This window comes from Sinocyclocheilus rhinocerous, unplaced genomic scaffold, assembly GCF_001515625.1.
Source record: "Sinocyclocheilus rhinocerous isolate Xijiao unplaced genomic scaffold, SAMN03320098_v1.1 scaffold532, whole genome shotgun sequence".
Lineage (NCBI taxonomy): Eukaryota > Metazoa > Chordata > Actinopteri > Cypriniformes > Cyprinidae > Sinocyclocheilus > Sinocyclocheilus rhinocerous.
The window spans coordinates 1,143,388-1,160,676 of NW_015642820.1; the positions used below are offsets into that span (position 1 = coordinate 1,143,388).

The 17,289-nt window shown below is 39.0% G+C and overlaps 4 protein-coding genes across 8 annotated transcripts in view; 1 reads left to right on the forward strand and 3 right to left on the reverse strand.

The window, feature by feature from the left end:
• The window catches only part of LOC107756624 (coiled-coil domain-containing protein 50-like), a 32,604-nt gene extending 29,220 nt beyond the window's left edge, over positions 1-3,384 (forward strand). For 2 of the 3 annotated variants that reach the window (XM_016573805.1, XM_016573806.1), the window contains exons 10-12: positions 2,260-2,369; positions 2,446-2,540; positions 2,621-3,384. In XM_016573805.1, the coding sequence (XP_016429291.1) occupies positions 2,260-2,369; positions 2,446-2,540; positions 2,621-2,769 (354 nt within the window). In that variant the 3' untranslated portion in view covers positions 2,770-3,384. The remainder of the gene's footprint in view (positions 1-2,259; positions 2,370-2,445; positions 2,541-2,620) is intronic. The other variant, XM_016573807.1, reaches the window with a different exon arrangement.
• A 1,654-nt stretch (positions 3,385-5,038) lies between these two features.
• LOC107756611 (tumor necrosis factor receptor superfamily member 9-like) lies at positions 5,039-6,344 on the reverse strand. Its single transcript, XM_016573795.1, has 5 exons — positions 6,158-6,344; positions 5,997-6,063; positions 5,793-5,908; positions 5,492-5,620; positions 5,039-5,375 (listed from the first exon to the last, which is right to left on the reverse strand). The coding sequence occupies exons 1-5, from the start codon at positions 6,342-6,344 to the stop codon at positions 5,245-5,247; spliced, it is 630 nt and encodes a 209-aa protein (XP_016429281.1). The 3' UTR covers positions 5,039-5,244.
• Positions 6,345-6,406: 62 nt separating this feature from the next.
• LOC107756612 (tumor necrosis factor receptor superfamily member 9-like) lies at positions 6,407-11,068 on the reverse strand. Its single transcript, XM_016573796.1, has 8 exons — positions 10,930-11,068; positions 8,992-9,111; positions 7,981-8,121; positions 7,820-7,886; positions 7,616-7,731; positions 7,315-7,443; positions 7,089-7,198; positions 6,407-6,436 (listed from the first exon to the last, which is right to left on the reverse strand). Exons 1-8 carry the CDS (start codon positions 11,066-11,068, stop codon positions 6,407-6,409), a joined length of 852 nt encoding a protein of 283 aa, XP_016429282.1.
• Positions 11,069-11,797: 729 nt separating this feature from the next.
• The window catches only part of LOC107756647 (protein FAM83E-like), a 13,777-nt gene continuing 8,285 nt past the window's right edge, over positions 11,798-17,289 (reverse strand). For 2 of the 3 annotated variants that reach the window (XM_016573840.1, XM_016573839.1), the window contains 5 exons: positions 14,946-14,999; positions 14,800-14,847; positions 14,480-14,690; positions 13,612-13,791; positions 11,798-12,463 (listed from right to left, as the gene is read on the reverse strand). In XM_016573840.1, the coding sequence (XP_016429326.1) occupies positions 12,275-12,463; positions 13,612-13,791; positions 14,480-14,690; positions 14,800-14,847; positions 14,946-14,999 (682 nt within the window). In that variant the 3' untranslated portion in view covers positions 11,798-12,274. The remainder of the gene's footprint in view (positions 12,464-13,611; positions 13,792-14,479; positions 14,691-14,799; positions 14,848-14,945; positions 15,000-17,289) is intronic. The other variant, XM_016573841.1, reaches the window with a different exon arrangement.

Here is a 17,289-nt window from a genome sequence, read left to right on the forward strand (position 1 = left end):
ACGGGGCTGAACTCGGGGCCGGGAGCCCTTCCTGGGCTTAACGGGGGATCAGGAGCCCTCCCTGGGCTTAACGGGGGATCAGGAGCCCCCCCTGGGCTAAACGGGGGATCAGGAGCTAAACGGGGAATCAGGAGCCCTCCCTGTGCTTAACTGGGGATCCGGAGCCCTCCCTGGGCTGAACTGGGGATCTGGGAAGCGCTTACGAGGTGCTGGCACAGAAGGCGCGTCCTCGCGCCACACAACATCCTACGGGGAGGGGGGGGCGCTCTGGAGGTCCCTCAGGACAGAGCGGTACCCGTTTGCGGCGCCATGGCGGATCAGGCAGCTCGGGGAGCCATGGCGGATCAGGAGACTCGGGAGGCCATGGCGGATCAGGAGCCTCGGGAGGCCATGGCGGATCAGGAGACTCAGGAGACCATGGTGGATCCTCCGTGGACTTGGTTGGCTCGGTCACAGGCATATGGCCCCCCCCAAAATCTTCTTGCCTCCTTTGATTCCTTTTCTGGCTCGGGGTGAAAGGCGTGGTCGGTGGGCTTGACTGGGGAACCGCCGGCGGGCTTACCACAGGAGTAACGGGCGGGCTTGCCATAGGAGCGGCCGGCGAACTTGACTCGGCAACGGCCGGCTGACTTGACATCGGAACGGCCGGCGGGCGGGACAGAGCCGCGGCCGGTGGGCATGAGACAGCAGTGGGCGGCGGGTTTGAGAATGCCGCGGACGGCAGCGGGCTTGACTGGGGATCAGCTGACAGACTGGACGGCGGGCTTGACTTCCCCGCGGCCGGCAGGCTGGGTCTGGCTGGGGGCAGGACGCTCTCCAGACACCGGAGGATCCCTTCCCTCCAGCTTAGTCCTGGTGTCTGGGAGGTCCACGGGGCGATGGAAGTTGGCCCCGTGCCAGAACAGCGAGTTGATGGTGGCATCATCGAATGCCGTCGCCGTGGCGAGCCCGCAGAACTCCCACGAATGAGTATTCACCAGCGGGAGATCTCGGCGAGCCAGGGCGATGAACCGAGTGGCCATTTCCATGCTGCGATGGGGGAAAACCAGGGAAAACAAAAACTGTCAAAAAAGCCGGGAAAACAAACACGGGGAAAAGACGCTGCTCACTTTTTGTTAGGTCCAGTATTCTGTCACTGAGACGAAGGAGCGAACAGACGAGGAGTAGAATTCAAACCAACAAGTTTTAATGCCATCCAGGGAACAAGGAATACACACATAACACGGGTAGACATGTACAATACCGGACGCCGAACTAAAGACAGGGAACACTATTTAAACACATGACAGGATGAGGAGAGGACGAGACACACCTGGGATCAATGGAAATAAAACGGGGAACACCTGGAATCAAATCAACATAATCAGGACACTAACCAAATATGGGCATAGGAAGGTACATGGGGAGCAATACACACACAAAACACGGAACAAAGTCTGACTTGCGGGAGCGGGACTAAAAAAAATAGTCCCGCGCAGACCTCTATTTGGAAGCCCAAAAAAGTGCATCCATCCATCATAAAAAGTGCTCCACATGGCTCCGGGAGGGGAGAATTGATGCGTTTGTGTAAGAAAAATATCTATATTTAAAACGTTATAAACCGTAATCTCTAGCTTCCACTAACTGTCGTACACGTGTTCAGGAGAGAGTGGCGTTCCAGCGGAGGGTGTAGTCGTAGCGTAAGCTCCAGTGAGAATATGCTAGTCTCACGAGAACTAAGTTTTGTTTACAGCAAAGGAAAACCAGTCTCCTCTTGGCTTATATCGAAATCCTCTGACATTTTTCTTTACAAATCCTTGTTTTGTACTTCTAATTCGTGACTGGTGTTTTGTTTTGCTCTCTCCTCTACGCTTCTGCGTTCATCACTACATACAACAGTTAGCGGAAGCTAGAGATTACGGTTTATAATTGTTTTATAACTTGTTTTCAGCACGAGATAAACATTTATTTCATTGACTTCATATCTTGCAATTCTGACTGTTTTTCCCCACAATTCTGAGTTTATATCTGGCAGTTATGACTTTTTACTCAGAATTACAAGTTTATGTCTTAACATGCAATTTTGAGTTTATATCTCACAATTCCAGCTTTTTTATAATTGTGAGAAAAAAAATCTGAATTGTGAGATAAAATGTTGCAATTACCTTTTTATGTGGAACAACATTTTGTTTGCAATTTGTTTCACATTTCTGTTTTTGTGTAAATGGACATTTTGTAATTTAGTTTGACATTTTGGGCCGTTGTCGTCTCAATTTTTAGTCTCTTCAGATGTTGCGTGAGAGGCTGAACTCAGACGGACTGCATTCACCTGTGGAAGAGGAAGACTATTCCATAGAAAGCCATCTAGCAAGCCCATCATGCACTGCGCTGTAAGTCACACGTTCTTTATCACACACATTCTCAAAAACACCTTTCAACACTTACAGTATCTTCATCTCTTTTCAGCCGAAACCAACACATACACAATATTGCCGAAGAACTGGACCCAACGTTCAAGGCTAGGAAGCGTGAGAGCCAAACTTCCACCAGCCCCCCATCAGGTATGAACACACTGTTATATAATAGGAAAGTTCAATAAGTGTATTTGTGCCACATCAGCAGCCATTTCCTGTTTTCTCAGCAGGTCTATGTTTAGCCCCTCGTAACCCGCACAGCATCTTTTATGACTATTTACCAGAACCCACCTTCATACCACCAACTAAAAGGCAGAGCGACAAAGCAGGACGTCACAAAGCCAAAGACAAGAAAGAGAACTGTAAACAGCAGTGAACATGTGACTAACTTACTGTAGTGTTGTCTTTTGAGTGTCTAAACAAGTATTGTAGAATCCAATTTATGGACACAGATTAAACTCTTAGACTGAGTAACAATTCATGGTTTCATCATGTTGTTGTATGGCATCACACAACATGACGGCACCAAGGGAGATGTACGTAATTTAAGATAAGCACTTACTTTTAAACTATTAAAATACACAGAAGCAAAGTTCCTTCATTATATGATGATTAAAAACCTGTTTTAAAGGTAGGGTAAGTGATTTCGGAGAGGCTAGCAATAGCAAGCTAGCTTTGAAAGCATAAGATCCCACCCTTCCTGCAAATCATTCTCCAGAGCCACGCCACCTCCAAAACACATGACACTATGAGAGATGGCACTGGTGGAGGGTTCAATGCATAATATTACAATAATAACACCTTTCATCCTCGGTTGATCTGCAGTAGCGCAATGTAACACGCTGATGACGTATCTTGTCTGCGCAAACGTGCGTGGAGGTATGCAAATACATACGTTGATAGGCAGGTAGGACAGCCTATAGGAGCCCTCGGACCGAGGAATATGATTGGACAAACATTTTATGGTCCTACTCCTTCCACAGACAATATAAATACATTTAGACTACTTAACTTAGTGATTGCTATCAGGATGTGAAGAGACTTTCAACCAGCATAACAAAAATGTTTTTGAACCAAATCACCTACCCTGCCTTTAAATGCTTGTATTAAAATTTTTTTCATCTTCAGGTTTAGTCATTTAATGTACATGCAGTGGAATAACATCTTTGTTATTAACAAATAAAACAAGTAAAAAAAAATTAAAAAACTGGAAAAAAATAGTTAAAAAGACACCATAGGCCTTTTATTTTATGTTTGTATAAGGGATGTCATGCCTTATTTCTGCTATTTTTGTGTTGTGCCATACAATCGCCTTATTCCAGTATTTTCCAAGGGTTTTAATGCACATTTGTTTTGTAAATGTGTGTTCCTCATTTTCAATTCTAAAAAAGAACAGCAAGTCTGTGTTTACTGATATTATTGGGAAACATTCATCTGAAGTTCAGAGGTCAAAAAAGACCCTGAGAAGTCTTTTATCAGAATGTGAAGATTCAGGGGTTTTGCAGTTGGAAATTTAGTGGATTTAAATGAATGCTATGCAGGGGAATTCTGATGGTGTTGAAATAAAATATCAAACACCGTCACATCCTGACAGTCCACAATATTTCAGTGCAGAGGTCTCTGCACCCCCCACACATACTTTAACCTTTTGTGCATGTGCAGCGTGGCGATGACATGAAGCATGAAGGCCTCTCTGTTCTGAAAGGCTAAAGATCAACTCAACCCCTGCTGAGTCTAGACATCTCATATTTGAGGATTTCTGTGTTTTGTTTTTGTATTGTGTTAACATCTTATATATTTTCACAATAAAAGTCATTTGAGCACAATTTGAGCATGAATTCCTCTTAAAGGAAAAGTGGGCAACTGAACTTGTATGAAGTTCAGAGGTCTCATGTTTGAGTTTTTTATTTCTCTTTTTATTGTAACATCTTAGTGTTTTTATAAGTCATTTCATAAGTCATTTGAGCACATTTTGAGATTGACCACCTCTTTTCTGAAAGTCTAAAGAGCTACTGAACTCCTACTGAGTTTGCAGGTCTCATATTTGAGGACTTTTTTTCTTTTGTATAATGTGTGTTAACGTTACGTGTTTTCAAAATAAAAGTCATCTGAGCACATTTTGAGCATGAACATCCCTTTTTCTTAAATGGCAAGAGGGCAACTGAGCTTTCATATTTTAATCATATTTTAATTGTCCCCTCTTTTTTTCGTGTTAACATCTTACATGTTTTCATAATTTAAAAAAAGTCATCTGCGCACATTTCAGAAAGGTTTGATTCTTAGCAGTAAACATTTTAGTAAACAAAATGTATTGTTTCAGAACATGGGCATAATAAGAAAACATGGTACATTCAACATCTTAAATACTTCAGCTACTTTAAAGCAGCACTATGTAACTTTTTCTGTGTTCAAAATTTGCAAAATGTATAAAATGAGCGAGTACATAATGAATTAATCTTCCAAACCGCGTTTTTGTCTTATTCCGAATCGCTACGGTTCACTTATAATAAGTACTTATATTTGGACTATTGTAGCCTGGTCGGGTCGTCACCGCTGCGGAGTAACACATACCTGCGTGAATCGCCATAGACATAAACTTAGAGAAGTAGCTCCGGTTGGAATGTTCTTCCGCGGGATGTGTGCAGTTCTGTTTATTAACCGCTTGAGCGCCAAAAGTTACATAGTGCTGCTTTAATAGCAACAAAATGGCACAAACATCATGAATACAGTTTTAATGACAGGATTCCAGTAGAATTCAGTAAATAAATTACACATTACATAGATATTATACATATCTGCATATAACTACAAATAAACGCTCATTTATGTTCAGCTTGCTACACAACACAGTTCATGCTACCAAAGGCCCGATATCCTGTGAGACCAGCGAGGCGGTCGAACTCTGATTGCTACCGCCGTGTTCCTGCTGCGGAAAACAGAAGCTGGGTTCATCAAGAAGAGACATTTGAGTCTGTCCTCCTGCTGAGCAAAAGACACACAGAAAAACATGTTCATGCTAGAAAGGTGCATGAAGATACAAGAGCTCTCTAGCAAACCTATGTGCTGAATAACTAAAGAAAGCACACAAAGATGTTTACCTGCATGAGTTTCCTTTTCAACATGGGGTTTCTGAGTGGCCTTTCCTCTTCTCCACTCCAGGAAGAGGATTGTAGCAACAGGTATTGCTATGCTGATGAGCCCAAAGATGATGAGAATAACAGTGACCTCTGTAGCAAATAGCAACAATGCCAATGGAAATCAAATTTATAGTTTTACATCGTTTAAAAGGTAATCTTACACACACACATATACACACATCCTCCTATGATGTCTGTTATCAGTGAGGTCAGTTTGAACGTGGCCCACATATTCTCTGCTATTTATTTCTGTCATTCATACCACTTTCCGTGTCACTTGCAGGCAACACTGTTGGTTTGGGGTCTGGTTTAGGGCCACAGATTACATCTGTGTATGCATTTCCAGGCACTATTATTTGATGGTCTGGCTTCGTACATCTGTGGGTTGAGAGATACAGTGTTTAACATTGCTTATGATACGTAGCTACATGAATAGGTGAATGAAAAGATGGGAAATGCATCATACTTGGTCCAGTTTATGCAGTATTGATGGATCTTGTCATTGTACGTCCCTGGAGGACATGGCTCACAGCCTTGTGAATTCACACAAGAAATATCTTGCAGTCAGATGCCTATTTTTTTTGTTTTAAATCAAAAAACGGATCAGTTATCTCTATTCAGACTCACCTGTTGCACTGGGCTGGTGTCCCTTGACACACTCTTCAATGCATCTAGAGCATTTGTCATTAGCACATCGATATCCCGGTTTGCACTCACAAACTGTGTCGCTGCTGGCGGTGCAGTTCACCTTCACCTGCCTGTTTTTACCTGGAGCAGAGGACCTCATCAAAACACAAGCAGCTACATTCATCATACTGAATCTCATCTGAGTGACACTAGATGTGAATAGCACAGAACCAAACGTGTTCTCAGCTCCTAATGTGACCGATACTGTTGCTTTTCAAACTGAAAATCATACACAAATTTATGTCACGATGACAAAATTATACCTAAAATTATATTAGATTTCGCGAAGATAAAATTTCCAATTTTTGGGTCAGTCTATTAACTATGGAAGCTTGTTTGCAAAATAAAAAAAGTAATTGTGACTTTTTATCTCACAATTTAGATTTTTTTCCCCTCGCAGTTGTGAGTTTGTATGGAAATATGTCAATTCAATCCCACATCTGGCCCGCATGGATTTCACGTGGGCCAGATGTGGACCGGATCTGAGCTAACACTATGTTGCTGTCTGGGAAACTATGTATTTGCATACCCCTGTGCAGCCAATAGCAAGAGTTTGGGGCGTGGCTATTGTGACAGGCTGAGCCACAGGGTGTTTAGCCAGTGGGGAAAAAGAAATTCAGATTCCATTAGAGATCTTACAGAAATTCGAAGACTTGCCAAAATACTCAGAGACAGAGGGTAAACATCGGCAGCGTTTTTACAAGAAGGAGGAATTTGATGAAATGTTTGAGTTTCAGTTGATTAGAAGAACTTGCAGAGTTTCTTCTCAACAGGTAAGCTGCAACCTGATTGGTCCCTTTCCCTTAGACCCACCCACACATGTAAACATCATCAGAATATGTCTTTTTTTTTTTTGCCAGAACACATGGACATGAACGGGCAGTGGGATGTAAGGATGGTCTGGACAGCTACCGCCGTGTTCCTGCTGCGGAAAACAGAAGCTGGGTTCATCAAGAAGAGACATTTGAGTCTGTCCTCCTGCTGAGCAAAAGACACACAGAAAAACATGTTCATGCTAGAAAGGTGCATGAAGATACAAGAGCTCTCTAGCAAACCTATGTGCTGAATAACTAAAGAAAGCACACAAAGATGTTTACCTGCATGAGTTTCCTTTTCAACATGGGGTTTCTGAGTGGCCTTTCCTCTTCTCCACTCCAGGAAGAGGATTGTAGCAACAGGTATTGCTATGCTGATGAGCCCAAAGATGATGAGAATAACAGTGACCTCTGTAGCAAATAGCAACAATGCCAATGGAAATCAAATTTATAGTTTTACATCGTTTAAAAGGTAATCTTACACACACACATATACACACATCCTCCTATGATGTCTGTTATCAGTGAGGTCAGTTTGAACGTGGCCCACATATTCTCTGCTATTTATTTCTGTCATTCATACCACTTTCCGTGTCACTTGCAGGCAACACTGTTGGTTTGGGGTCTGGTTTAGGGCCACAGATTACATCTGTGTATGCATTTCCAGGCACTATTATTTGATGGTCTGGCTTCGTACATCTGTGGGTTGAGAGATACAGTGTTTAACATTGCTTATGATACGTAGCTACATGAATAGGTGAATGAAAAGATGGGAAATGCATCATACTTGGTCCAGTTTATGCAGTATTGATGGATCTTGTCATTGTACGTCCCTGGAGGACATGGCTCACAGCCTTGTGAATTCACACAAGAAATATCTTGCAGTCAGATGCCTATTTTTTTAGTTTTAAATAAAAAAACGGATCAGTTATCTCTATTCAGACTCACCTGTTGCACTGGGCTGGTGTCCCTTGCCACACTCTTCAATGCATCTAGAGCATTTGTCATTAGCACATCGATATCCCGGTTTACACTCACAAACTGTGTCGCTGCTGGCGGTGCAGTTCACCTTCACCTGCCTGTTTTTACCTGGAGCAGAGGACCTCATCAAAACACAAGCAGCTACATTCATCATACTGAATCTCATCTGAGTGACACTAGATGTGAATAGCACAGAACCAAACGTGTTCTCAGCTCCTAATGTGACCGATACTGTTGCTTTTCAAACTGAAAATCATACACAAATTTATGTCACGATGACAAAATTATACCTAAAATTATATTAGATTTCGCGAAGATAAAATTTCCAATTTTTGGGTCAGTCTATTAACTATGGAAGCTTGTTTGCAAAATAAAAAAAGTAATTGTGACTTTTTATCTCACAATTTAGATTTTTTTCCCCTCGCAGTTGTGAGTTTGTATGGAAATATGTCAATTCAATCCCACATCTGGCCCGCATGGATTTCACGTGGGCCAGATGTGGACCGGATCTGAGCTAACACTATGTTGCTGTCTGGGAAACTATGTATTTGCATACCCCTGTGCAGCCAATAGCGAGAGTTTGGGGCGTGGCTATTGTGACAGGCTGAGCCACAGGGTGTTTAGCCAGTGGGGAAAAAGAAATTCAGATTCCATTAGAGATCTTACAGAAATTCGAAGACTTGCCAAAATACTCAGAGACAGAGGGTAAACATCGGCAGCGTTTTTACAAGAAGGAGGAATTTGATGAAATGTTTGAGTTTCAGTTGATTAGAAGAACTTGCAGAGTTTCTTCTCAACAGGTAAGCTGCAACCTGATTGGTCCCTTTCCCTTAGACCCACCCACACATGTAAACATCATCAGAATATGTCTTTTTTTTTTTTGCCAGAACACATGGACATGAACGGGCAGTGGGATGTAAGGATGGTCTGGACATTAGTTAAAAAGGAAAAATATATGGCCTACATTAAATCCTGTACCTGAACACTTATCACATATCTTGCACACCCATGGGTTTCCATCAGTGATAAAGTTGTCTGTTTCACACGGAGTACACAAAGCATTTGGATCTGGACCACAAGTAGCGACAAGACGGTTTCCTGCAACAAACACACACATACACTTTGAACATCTGGAAATGAATAAAGCTTTAGTATAAAAAAATTAACAATGAAACACTGACATAAATTGATGAGGAATATTTAATTGACTGTTTCTAGTAGACTAATCTGATAAATAAATGAGTGAGTTTGTTTTTCGATTACTATGCTTATTTGTAGTATAGGAAATAAATAATAACCTAATTTAAATAACATATTAATTAAAATAACAAATTAAAGAAAAAATTAAACATAGAAGCATCTTCACACATGGACTTTTGAACCTCACTCTGTATTCTACATCAGACAGAGTTTCCTTCTGGTGAAAAGACATCTCTGATGCACGATAATCAAATCGAAAGTGAACCTCAGATGTGGTTTTTATCATATGATCGCACATGATCATGAGGGGAAACTGAGATGCACTTTATATTACGTTCTTCATATGTACTTAAAACAGACTAGATACTATGAACTACATTTACATTGACTCGTGTGCTTGATAACACACTGTCAGTAATATTCTCCTAGTAATTCTATTTCCAGTTTTGGGGTTTAGTCCTTTCAAAACACTTTCTCCAGCACCTCTCATGAAAATATCAAATGCATTCAAAATCATATGCCAGAAATTAAATGCATAAAAATTGTCATTTGGTTTCTATTTACATTGATATTAGTGGTGTTGCTTGTTAATTTTTTGCTTTTTTTTATTTATTAATAGTAATTAAATGTACTATAGTATTACAAAAATCATAATTTCCATTGAGACAAATCCTGGCATCTCTCTACATTAAACATTTCCTTTCTTATGTGACCTTTTTTGTATTATTAAATCTTACTAAAATACTAAATGTTACATTGTACTCTCTAAGTATATCATGGTACAAAGTATTTGTTTCTCTATTTCTTCTTTTCCCTCTCTTTTTACCCATGCAATCGTTCTTTTTTTCAGTTTACAGCAATAAACAATAAGCATTCTTTAAAGTTTTTTTTTAACCAAATGCCCCTTTTATAAGCCTTTTATATGGGGCTAAAAGGAGAAAAAATATGATTTCAGTATGATTTTTTTTTCCTTTACAAAATTTGTGTCAAATTATTCCTACGGGAATTTTGCACATCAAGCAAAAATATAAGCAAAAAGTAATTACATTTACATTTAGTAATTTAGCCGACGCTTTTATCCAAAGCGACTTACAAATGAGGACAATGGAAGCAATCAAAATCAACAAAAGAGCAATGATACACAAGTGCTAGAACAAGTCTCAGTTAGCTTAACGCAGTACACGTAACAAGGGTTTTTTAAATTATATAATAAATAAAAAGAAAACAGAATAGAAAAAGAATAGAGCAAGCAAATGTTAGAGGCCCCTTTTTTTTGCTTTTTGTTAATTGTATATTAACAAACCCAGCAATTGGGTTGTTTTGACCCAGTGGTTGCGTTACTACCCAGAAGGTTGGGTTAAACATTTAACCCAACCGCTGGGTCAAAACAACCCAATTGCTGGGTTTGTCCCTATTTTACCCAGCACTGGGTTGTATTTAACCCAGCATTTTTTAGAGTGTATATACTTTTACTAGCCAAAGGTCAAGTCAAGATCTGTAGTTTAAAAGCATATTTATATTGCTTGCCATACATACATTTATATAAAGTAGTTAACATTTGGATCAAAAAAGTTCATCAAAGTTGTCCTAAGACAAGAACGCATTTTGGTTTTAGGACAACTTTGATGAAAGGTTTTGATCCACTTCAAATGTTGACTAGTGTATATATTATCAGTCATTTTATCCCAAAGCTAATCATTCCTTTTCAAAACTCACCTGGTTTACACTTCTTACAGCACTTTATACTGGAGTCCCTCAAATCAAAGTTAAAGTCCAGACATCCAGATTCCACACTGTGTCCTGCAGCCAGAACCAGGACAGACACAGCCAGGATCAGTCCATGGAGCAGCTTCATCCTCCACGACAAGCCGTCTGTTAACACAAGTCTCTGACAGAATACTGATCTGCTCTAGTGAGCTGCTTCTATACAAAGTCTGAAGAGCTCACACGTAAAACCACATTTGTAAGTTCCTCAACGTCACAAATACAATCACATGTACACACACGCACACACACACACACACGCATATAAAAGAGGCACATAACCATGAATGAATGACTCATCAGCTTTTTTTTTTTCATAAATGTTAACGAGCCAGTTCAAAGTGCAGGGATATTCCTTTCTCTTTAGTAATAAAATAATGTCTTTAATTTCATTTTTGAAAGGGGAACCACAACCAATGTGAAATCTACGCCATTTAACTATATTTTATATCAGGGAAAACAATGCAGTGATTAACATTTACAATTACAATCCACTGATCCCCCCACATAACAAACTTGTTTTCTATTTCTGTTTAATCTTAGCAGCCCATCCAGACAGGTCTAATGATTTAATCAACATATAATCCAAATTTACTTTAATTTAAATTTACTTTGAAACATTTTTCACTCAAAAACTGCTAGTAAATTTGACAAATAATTACAAAGAAACATCAAGTAACACATTGAATTACAGTAAACATGAAATTTTGACGTAGAAAGACTGAAGTATTTTCTTATAAAATATACTGCGGTAATTTTAGTTTTATTTACAATTTTGAAAACATCTTTTTTACAGTCTATTATTATTTATTTATTTTTAATCTTATTTTGAATGATTCATCAGTGCATATTATTCCAAAGGGAAAAACAATCAGCAAAATGAATAACCTCTGAAACAACTTTCCTTTTTTGACCAATGGATGTACAAAAGTAAAATGAACTGCAAACAATTTCATGCTGACTTTAAACACAGCATATTTAAATAAAACGAGCTAGCCTCTAAAATTCTTAATTTATAAATCTAGTTAAAATGTTAAACGGTAGGCAGTATACACATTTGGCCTTTAAAATTCAAAGACAGTCCATCCCATCTTTCAATAACACATTTAAATCAGGCATGTATTAATAGCCTTATTTTTCAAATGTAACATCACTGCTGATAAATATTTATTCTCTGTAAGCAGGAAAATCCCCTTTTACCTGCAGCCCTGTTTATTACAGTGACATTTACATATTTAAATATGTGGGAATTATTGTAACACTGTTGATGTCATTGTCTGGGGTTTCCTGCATAAGATCAGTGCTCCTCCTCACTTCTATGGCTTCTGAACGGAGACCTCCATGTCTCCCTCTGCAGGCCAAAGTTGGGAGTTCTGAGTCCCGGTGTGAACACACTGGGCATGCTCCTCAACAGTCCCGATTTAATCTCATCATTTCTCTTTTTCATAAGTGCCAGAGCTGGAGTCAGGGGCAGATTATCACAGTTCTGAAAGACAACAGAAGCGGGTCATTTCTTAAAGTTCTAAAGGAACATCTGGCTCATTTAACCACTTTAAGAGTACCAGCCTAATAAAATTTTAAAAAATAAAAATAAAAAATAAAAAATTATAAAATAAAATAAAATAATAAAATAAAATAAAATAATAAAATAAAATAAAAAATTATAAACATTTCAATTAAATTAAATTGATTAAATTCTAGGAGGATGAACTTCTGATTATGCATTAACAATGTAGTGTTATTGCGTTAAAAATGTACATGACCAATCCTACAATAGCAAGAGTTTTTAAGAAACAATCACAGTAATGTAATGTTTAATGTAATATTTTTTTGAGTTGTTGTTATACTCTACCATTCAAAAGTTTGGGGTTGGTAAGATTTTTTTAAATATTTTTGAAAAAAAAAAGTATCTTTGGCTCAACATTTATTTGATCAAAAATACAGTAAAACAGTAATATTGAGAAATATTATTACAATTTCAAATAGCTGTTTATTGATTGAATATGAATTCAAATGTATTTTATTCTGTGATGGCAAAGTTGAATTTTTAACATCATTACTCCAGTCTTCAGTGTCACATGGTCCTTCAGAAATCATTCTAATATGCTGATTTGCTGTTCAAGAAACATTTCTTATTATTATAAATCCTGAAAAAAATTGTGCTGCTTATTCAATTTAATTTATTTATTCATTTTGTTGAAATTGTTATCAATTTAAATTAATGTTATTTTTGATCAATTTATTGCACCCTTCTTGAATACAAGTATTAATTTCTTAAAAAAAAAAAAAACTTACTAAACTACTAAACTAAACTTACTAAACTCTATGTGTACTTTTGAGACAGTGTGATGTTGTATATTTTAAATCTAGAATAGTTCTCTTCTAGGGTTCAGTTGTACATGTATGTTTACTGAGGAATAAGTTATAACTGACAACAAACATGCCACAGATGTGGTTCACGGAAATAAATTCAAAATAACAATGTTTCATTAATAATGACATGAAATATGCCTGAAATATCAGTGGCAACATGAGAGTTTTAATGGCTCTTTTAGTGCTAACTGTGTGTTTATCTTTTATCCTAACAGCTGGCACATAAAGTGCATATGAATGAGAAATCTCGTTCTCTCTTACGGTGGTTCGAGCGTTTGATGCCGTGTCTGAACGCTGTAAATTGAGGTCCAGTGTGGATTTGCTGACGCCTGGCGCCGGGTTGTCTGTCCTCTGCTGTCCTGAGGAACTCGCACGTGCATTGACCCGCTTAAGAATGTCGCTCAAAGTGCTGAAAGTCTTGCTCCGTGACAGTTCTGACGGCTTTTGTGAGAAAAGCAAACAACATCCCTTAACTAAAGTAAAAATCACTGTAATGAATGATCTTGAGTGACTTGCGGCTTTCATTAAATGGTGGCTACTAATGAAAAAAGGATATATACATGTGTATGTGTGTGTGTGTGTGTCTGTGTTTATACAAAGTTCTGGCATGAAACTCTAGATGGCGCAGTCCAATAGGTCTAACTTAATATGACATGATGACATCATTATCACATTTCACAGCTGATTGGTTCTCTCCTGTATCGGTAGCCAATGAGCTCGCTGCTCAACATTCAAATACTTATCTATTGCTTGTGGTAGCAGTTGCAGCACATGAGGGGGGACCCCCCTCGAGACACGATTGGGCTAGTTTTGGGCTAGTTTTGAGTAGAAATTGGACGGGTTTTGTTTGCGAAAACGTGACAACCCTGCCCTCCACCTTCCCCAGCTCCACCTGTATAGATCTGCTACAAATTAATCTTTGTTGTCATGAATAATGACTTGGAAGGATGAATAATGAATAATTTCATCAGTACAGGATTTATTTAGATTCAATTACATAATAATATCATATTAATATAGAATTTATTTGACATGCATATATAGGCAATTTTATGGGAGCTCAGAATCTGGCTCATGCAATCAAATTTTAGGGCTGAACATCGTTATATGTTAACATCCAGCAGCATACCTTAAAATTAGCTTGTGTGGTTCCTTCAGGGTTCGTCGTATCTCCTAAAACTCTGTCCCTCCTCAGGTAAGGCTCTCGTCTCCCAGAGGCTCCGAGCTCTTCCTCCGATGTCATGTCCATTCGGTGAGCGCGAGATTTGTACACAGGAAACCTCTCCTCACTTTCCGCATTCAGTAGAGGATACGTGATTCTGTCAGGAATCTGCAGAGGCCTTTGGATGAAAGAGATTAGCACAAATTTTGTTAACATCTATCCAAATATTTGTCTTTCACTCTACTGGTCTTTCTGATTGTCTCTTTTGGACCGGTTGTAATATTTACCTGTTCACCACCTCATTGCAATGCATATCTCCTGGAGAGTAATGTCGCCTACAACAGAAAACGACCATGTGTGTTAAGCGCAAACACGTCTAACGATACATCTGTACGTATGAGATTACATGAAAAGCCTTTTGAGAAATACTGACCTTGGTCTTTGATATTCTGGATGCCTTATATCTGACAGAAACATTGAACTAAACCTGAAATGCAATGAGATAAGACTGAGTAAACATGTTTGTACAGAAAAAAACATCCTAGGATGAATATTTGACCTAAATCTGAAATACAATAGGAAGCAGCTTCAGGATTGTGATCTTTAAAGTTATAGCAGCTTAGAGAATATGAAATCATATTATAAAACGGATAGTTCCAGTTCTTGATTCTGATTGGTTGAGCCACTTTCGAAGCTGTAAATTACTCTACAAACAAACACCTGCCCAGTGTGTATATTGCTGCGTCTGTGTGTTGCTCGGCAACCACTTTGTTGCAACCACAACCGTTTCTGAGGAACTACATTGTTTGGCGGAAGAATAATGTATTTATTAATATCATCACATTTTATTTGCTTTGTTTTATTTAGTGAAACCTCACTACGTATATGGAATAACCGTTTTATAAAAGCAATAAGCCCCGTGAAGCTGTGGTTTACAGTGAATTTATAACAGCTCCTATAACAGCTGTCATGCCTAAAGGTATTTGCACACGGAGTCAAAAAGTTTCGTATGTATTTTTTTGTTTTTGTTTTTCGTATTAGTCATCCCTTCCTATCAAAATGCTTGCTACGGATGCGAAAAAGCAGAAAATCAAACCTGGTCCGGATTTTTTTATGACGGACGAAAGTTTTGGAGGCAGTGTGTAAATGTGATTGACACAATGTGAGGTCGTATTCATTTTTAACGTGCAAAAATTTCGGACGAGAATTTCGGACTCAGTGTTCAATTACCTTAACATTGCCCCTTAACTTAGCTGTTATAAATCAAAGTCCCTTTAAGACAAGTCATGTCACTTGGCAGCTATCTTTGAAACGCCTCTCGGGCATGCAATGCAACTCCACAATGCAACTCCTGTATCTTTGAATGGGGAAACATCAAATTTTCCAAAACTGTTCACTAAGCTTTCGATTAAATTTCATATTTGAAATCACCAAAGAAATCTGACAACTGTGTCATGTTTATTTTGCTCAAATAGCATTATAAAAAGTGTATTATTCAGGCTAGGCCAGCCAGTGCGCATGCGCAGTCCTGAGTGCACGTCTCAGAACGCTGACTATTTCTATAGCAACCGGGACTTCTAATGGCAAATATATAATTATATATTTATAATTGCCTTTATTTTCAATTATACACAAATCTAACAAATTTGTAAAAGTTTAAGACAGTGATGTCTACATTGTATTTTTGTGGCACAACATCACAAAATAATATTATATTTAGTCATATTATATTGTTTATCATAACACTTTCAGGTCAGCTAATTCTTTTTTAAGATTTATTTTTAGATTTATTTTTATTGATAGGAAAGATCATAATAAGGAGGGGGGGATTGGGAAAGGTCCTTGAGTCAGGATTCGAACTCGGGACGCCCGTAGCGCAACAGTGCTGAATGTCGATATAACCGTATTAATGGTGGTTTCTAGTAAAAGGGATAGTTCACAGAAAAATAAAAATTCTGTCATTAATTACTCACCCTCATATCGTTCCAAACCCATAAGCCCTTCGTTCATCTTCGGAACACAAATTAAGATATCTTTGATGAATTCCGAGAGCTCTCTGACCCTCCCATAGATAGCAAGGATCCTACCACGATCAAGGTCCAGAAACATAGTATGGACATTGTTGAAATAATCCATGTGACATCAGTGGTTCAACCGTGTGCTTTGATCTGAACGTAAACAACATATGCTGTTCTGTGTCAGTAGCATCACGCGCATACGTTGTTTACGTTCCGATCAAAGCACGCGCATACGTGGTGATACTCTCCAAAATAGCATCAGGGTGATGAGGAGGAGACGAACGGTTGAATAAAGTCGTTATTTGTTTTTTTTGCGCACAAAAAGTATTCTCGTAGCTTCAAAAAATTACAGTTGAACCACTGATGTCACATGGATTATTTTAACAATGTCCTTGCTTCTGGACCTTGAACGTGGTAGTTGCGTTGCTGTCTATGTGTAACGGAGGCCAGCGAGTAGGTGCTGTGCAGGTAAACCTCACTCCCCTGATCTCAAGAGACGTACTAGAGACTGATGCTAGAGGCTGCAGTCTTTAGCCTCCTTGTTAGTGCGCCCGCCTCCCATGCCGGAGACCCACTCGGAGCGAGAACGAGGTGTGGCAGTGAGGACCCGGGAGAGAGCGGTTACATATGCAAGGTCAGACAGCTCTCGGATTTAATCAAAAATATCTAATTTGTGTTCTGGAAATGAACAAAGGTCTTATAGGTTTGGAACAACATGAGGGTGAGTAATTAATGACAGAATTTTCATTTTTGGGTGAA

What these genes read in the sequence shown, in the direction of transcription:
- LOC107756611 (XM_016573795.1), bottom strand. Translation starts at nt 6,344, where the DNA reads ATGATGAATGTAGCTGCTTGTGTTTTGATGAGGTCCTCTGCTCCAGGT. An exon ending in ACACCAGCCCAGTGCAACAG is followed by an intron (nt 6,064 to 6,157) that starts GTGAGTCTGAAT and finishes TGAATTCACAAG; the next exon opens with GCTGTGAGCCATGTCCTCCA. An exon ending in TACTGCATAAACTGGACCAA is followed by an intron (nt 5,909 to 5,996) that starts GTATGATGCATT and finishes CTCAACCCACAG; the next exon opens with ATGTACGAAGCCAGACCATC.
- LOC107756612 (XM_016573796.1), bottom strand. Translation starts at nt 11,068, where the DNA reads ATGAAGCTGCTCCATGGACTGATCCTGGCTGTGTCTGTCCTGGTTCTG. An exon ending in ACACCAGCCCAGTGCAACAG is followed by an intron (nt 7,887 to 7,980) that starts GTGAGTCTGAAT and finishes TGAATTCACAAG; the next exon opens with GCTGTGAGCCATGTCCTCCA. An exon ending in TGCAAGTGACACGGAAAGTG is followed by an intron (nt 7,444 to 7,615) that starts GTATGAATGACA and finishes TATTTGCTACAG; the next exon opens with AGGTCACTGTTATTCTCATC.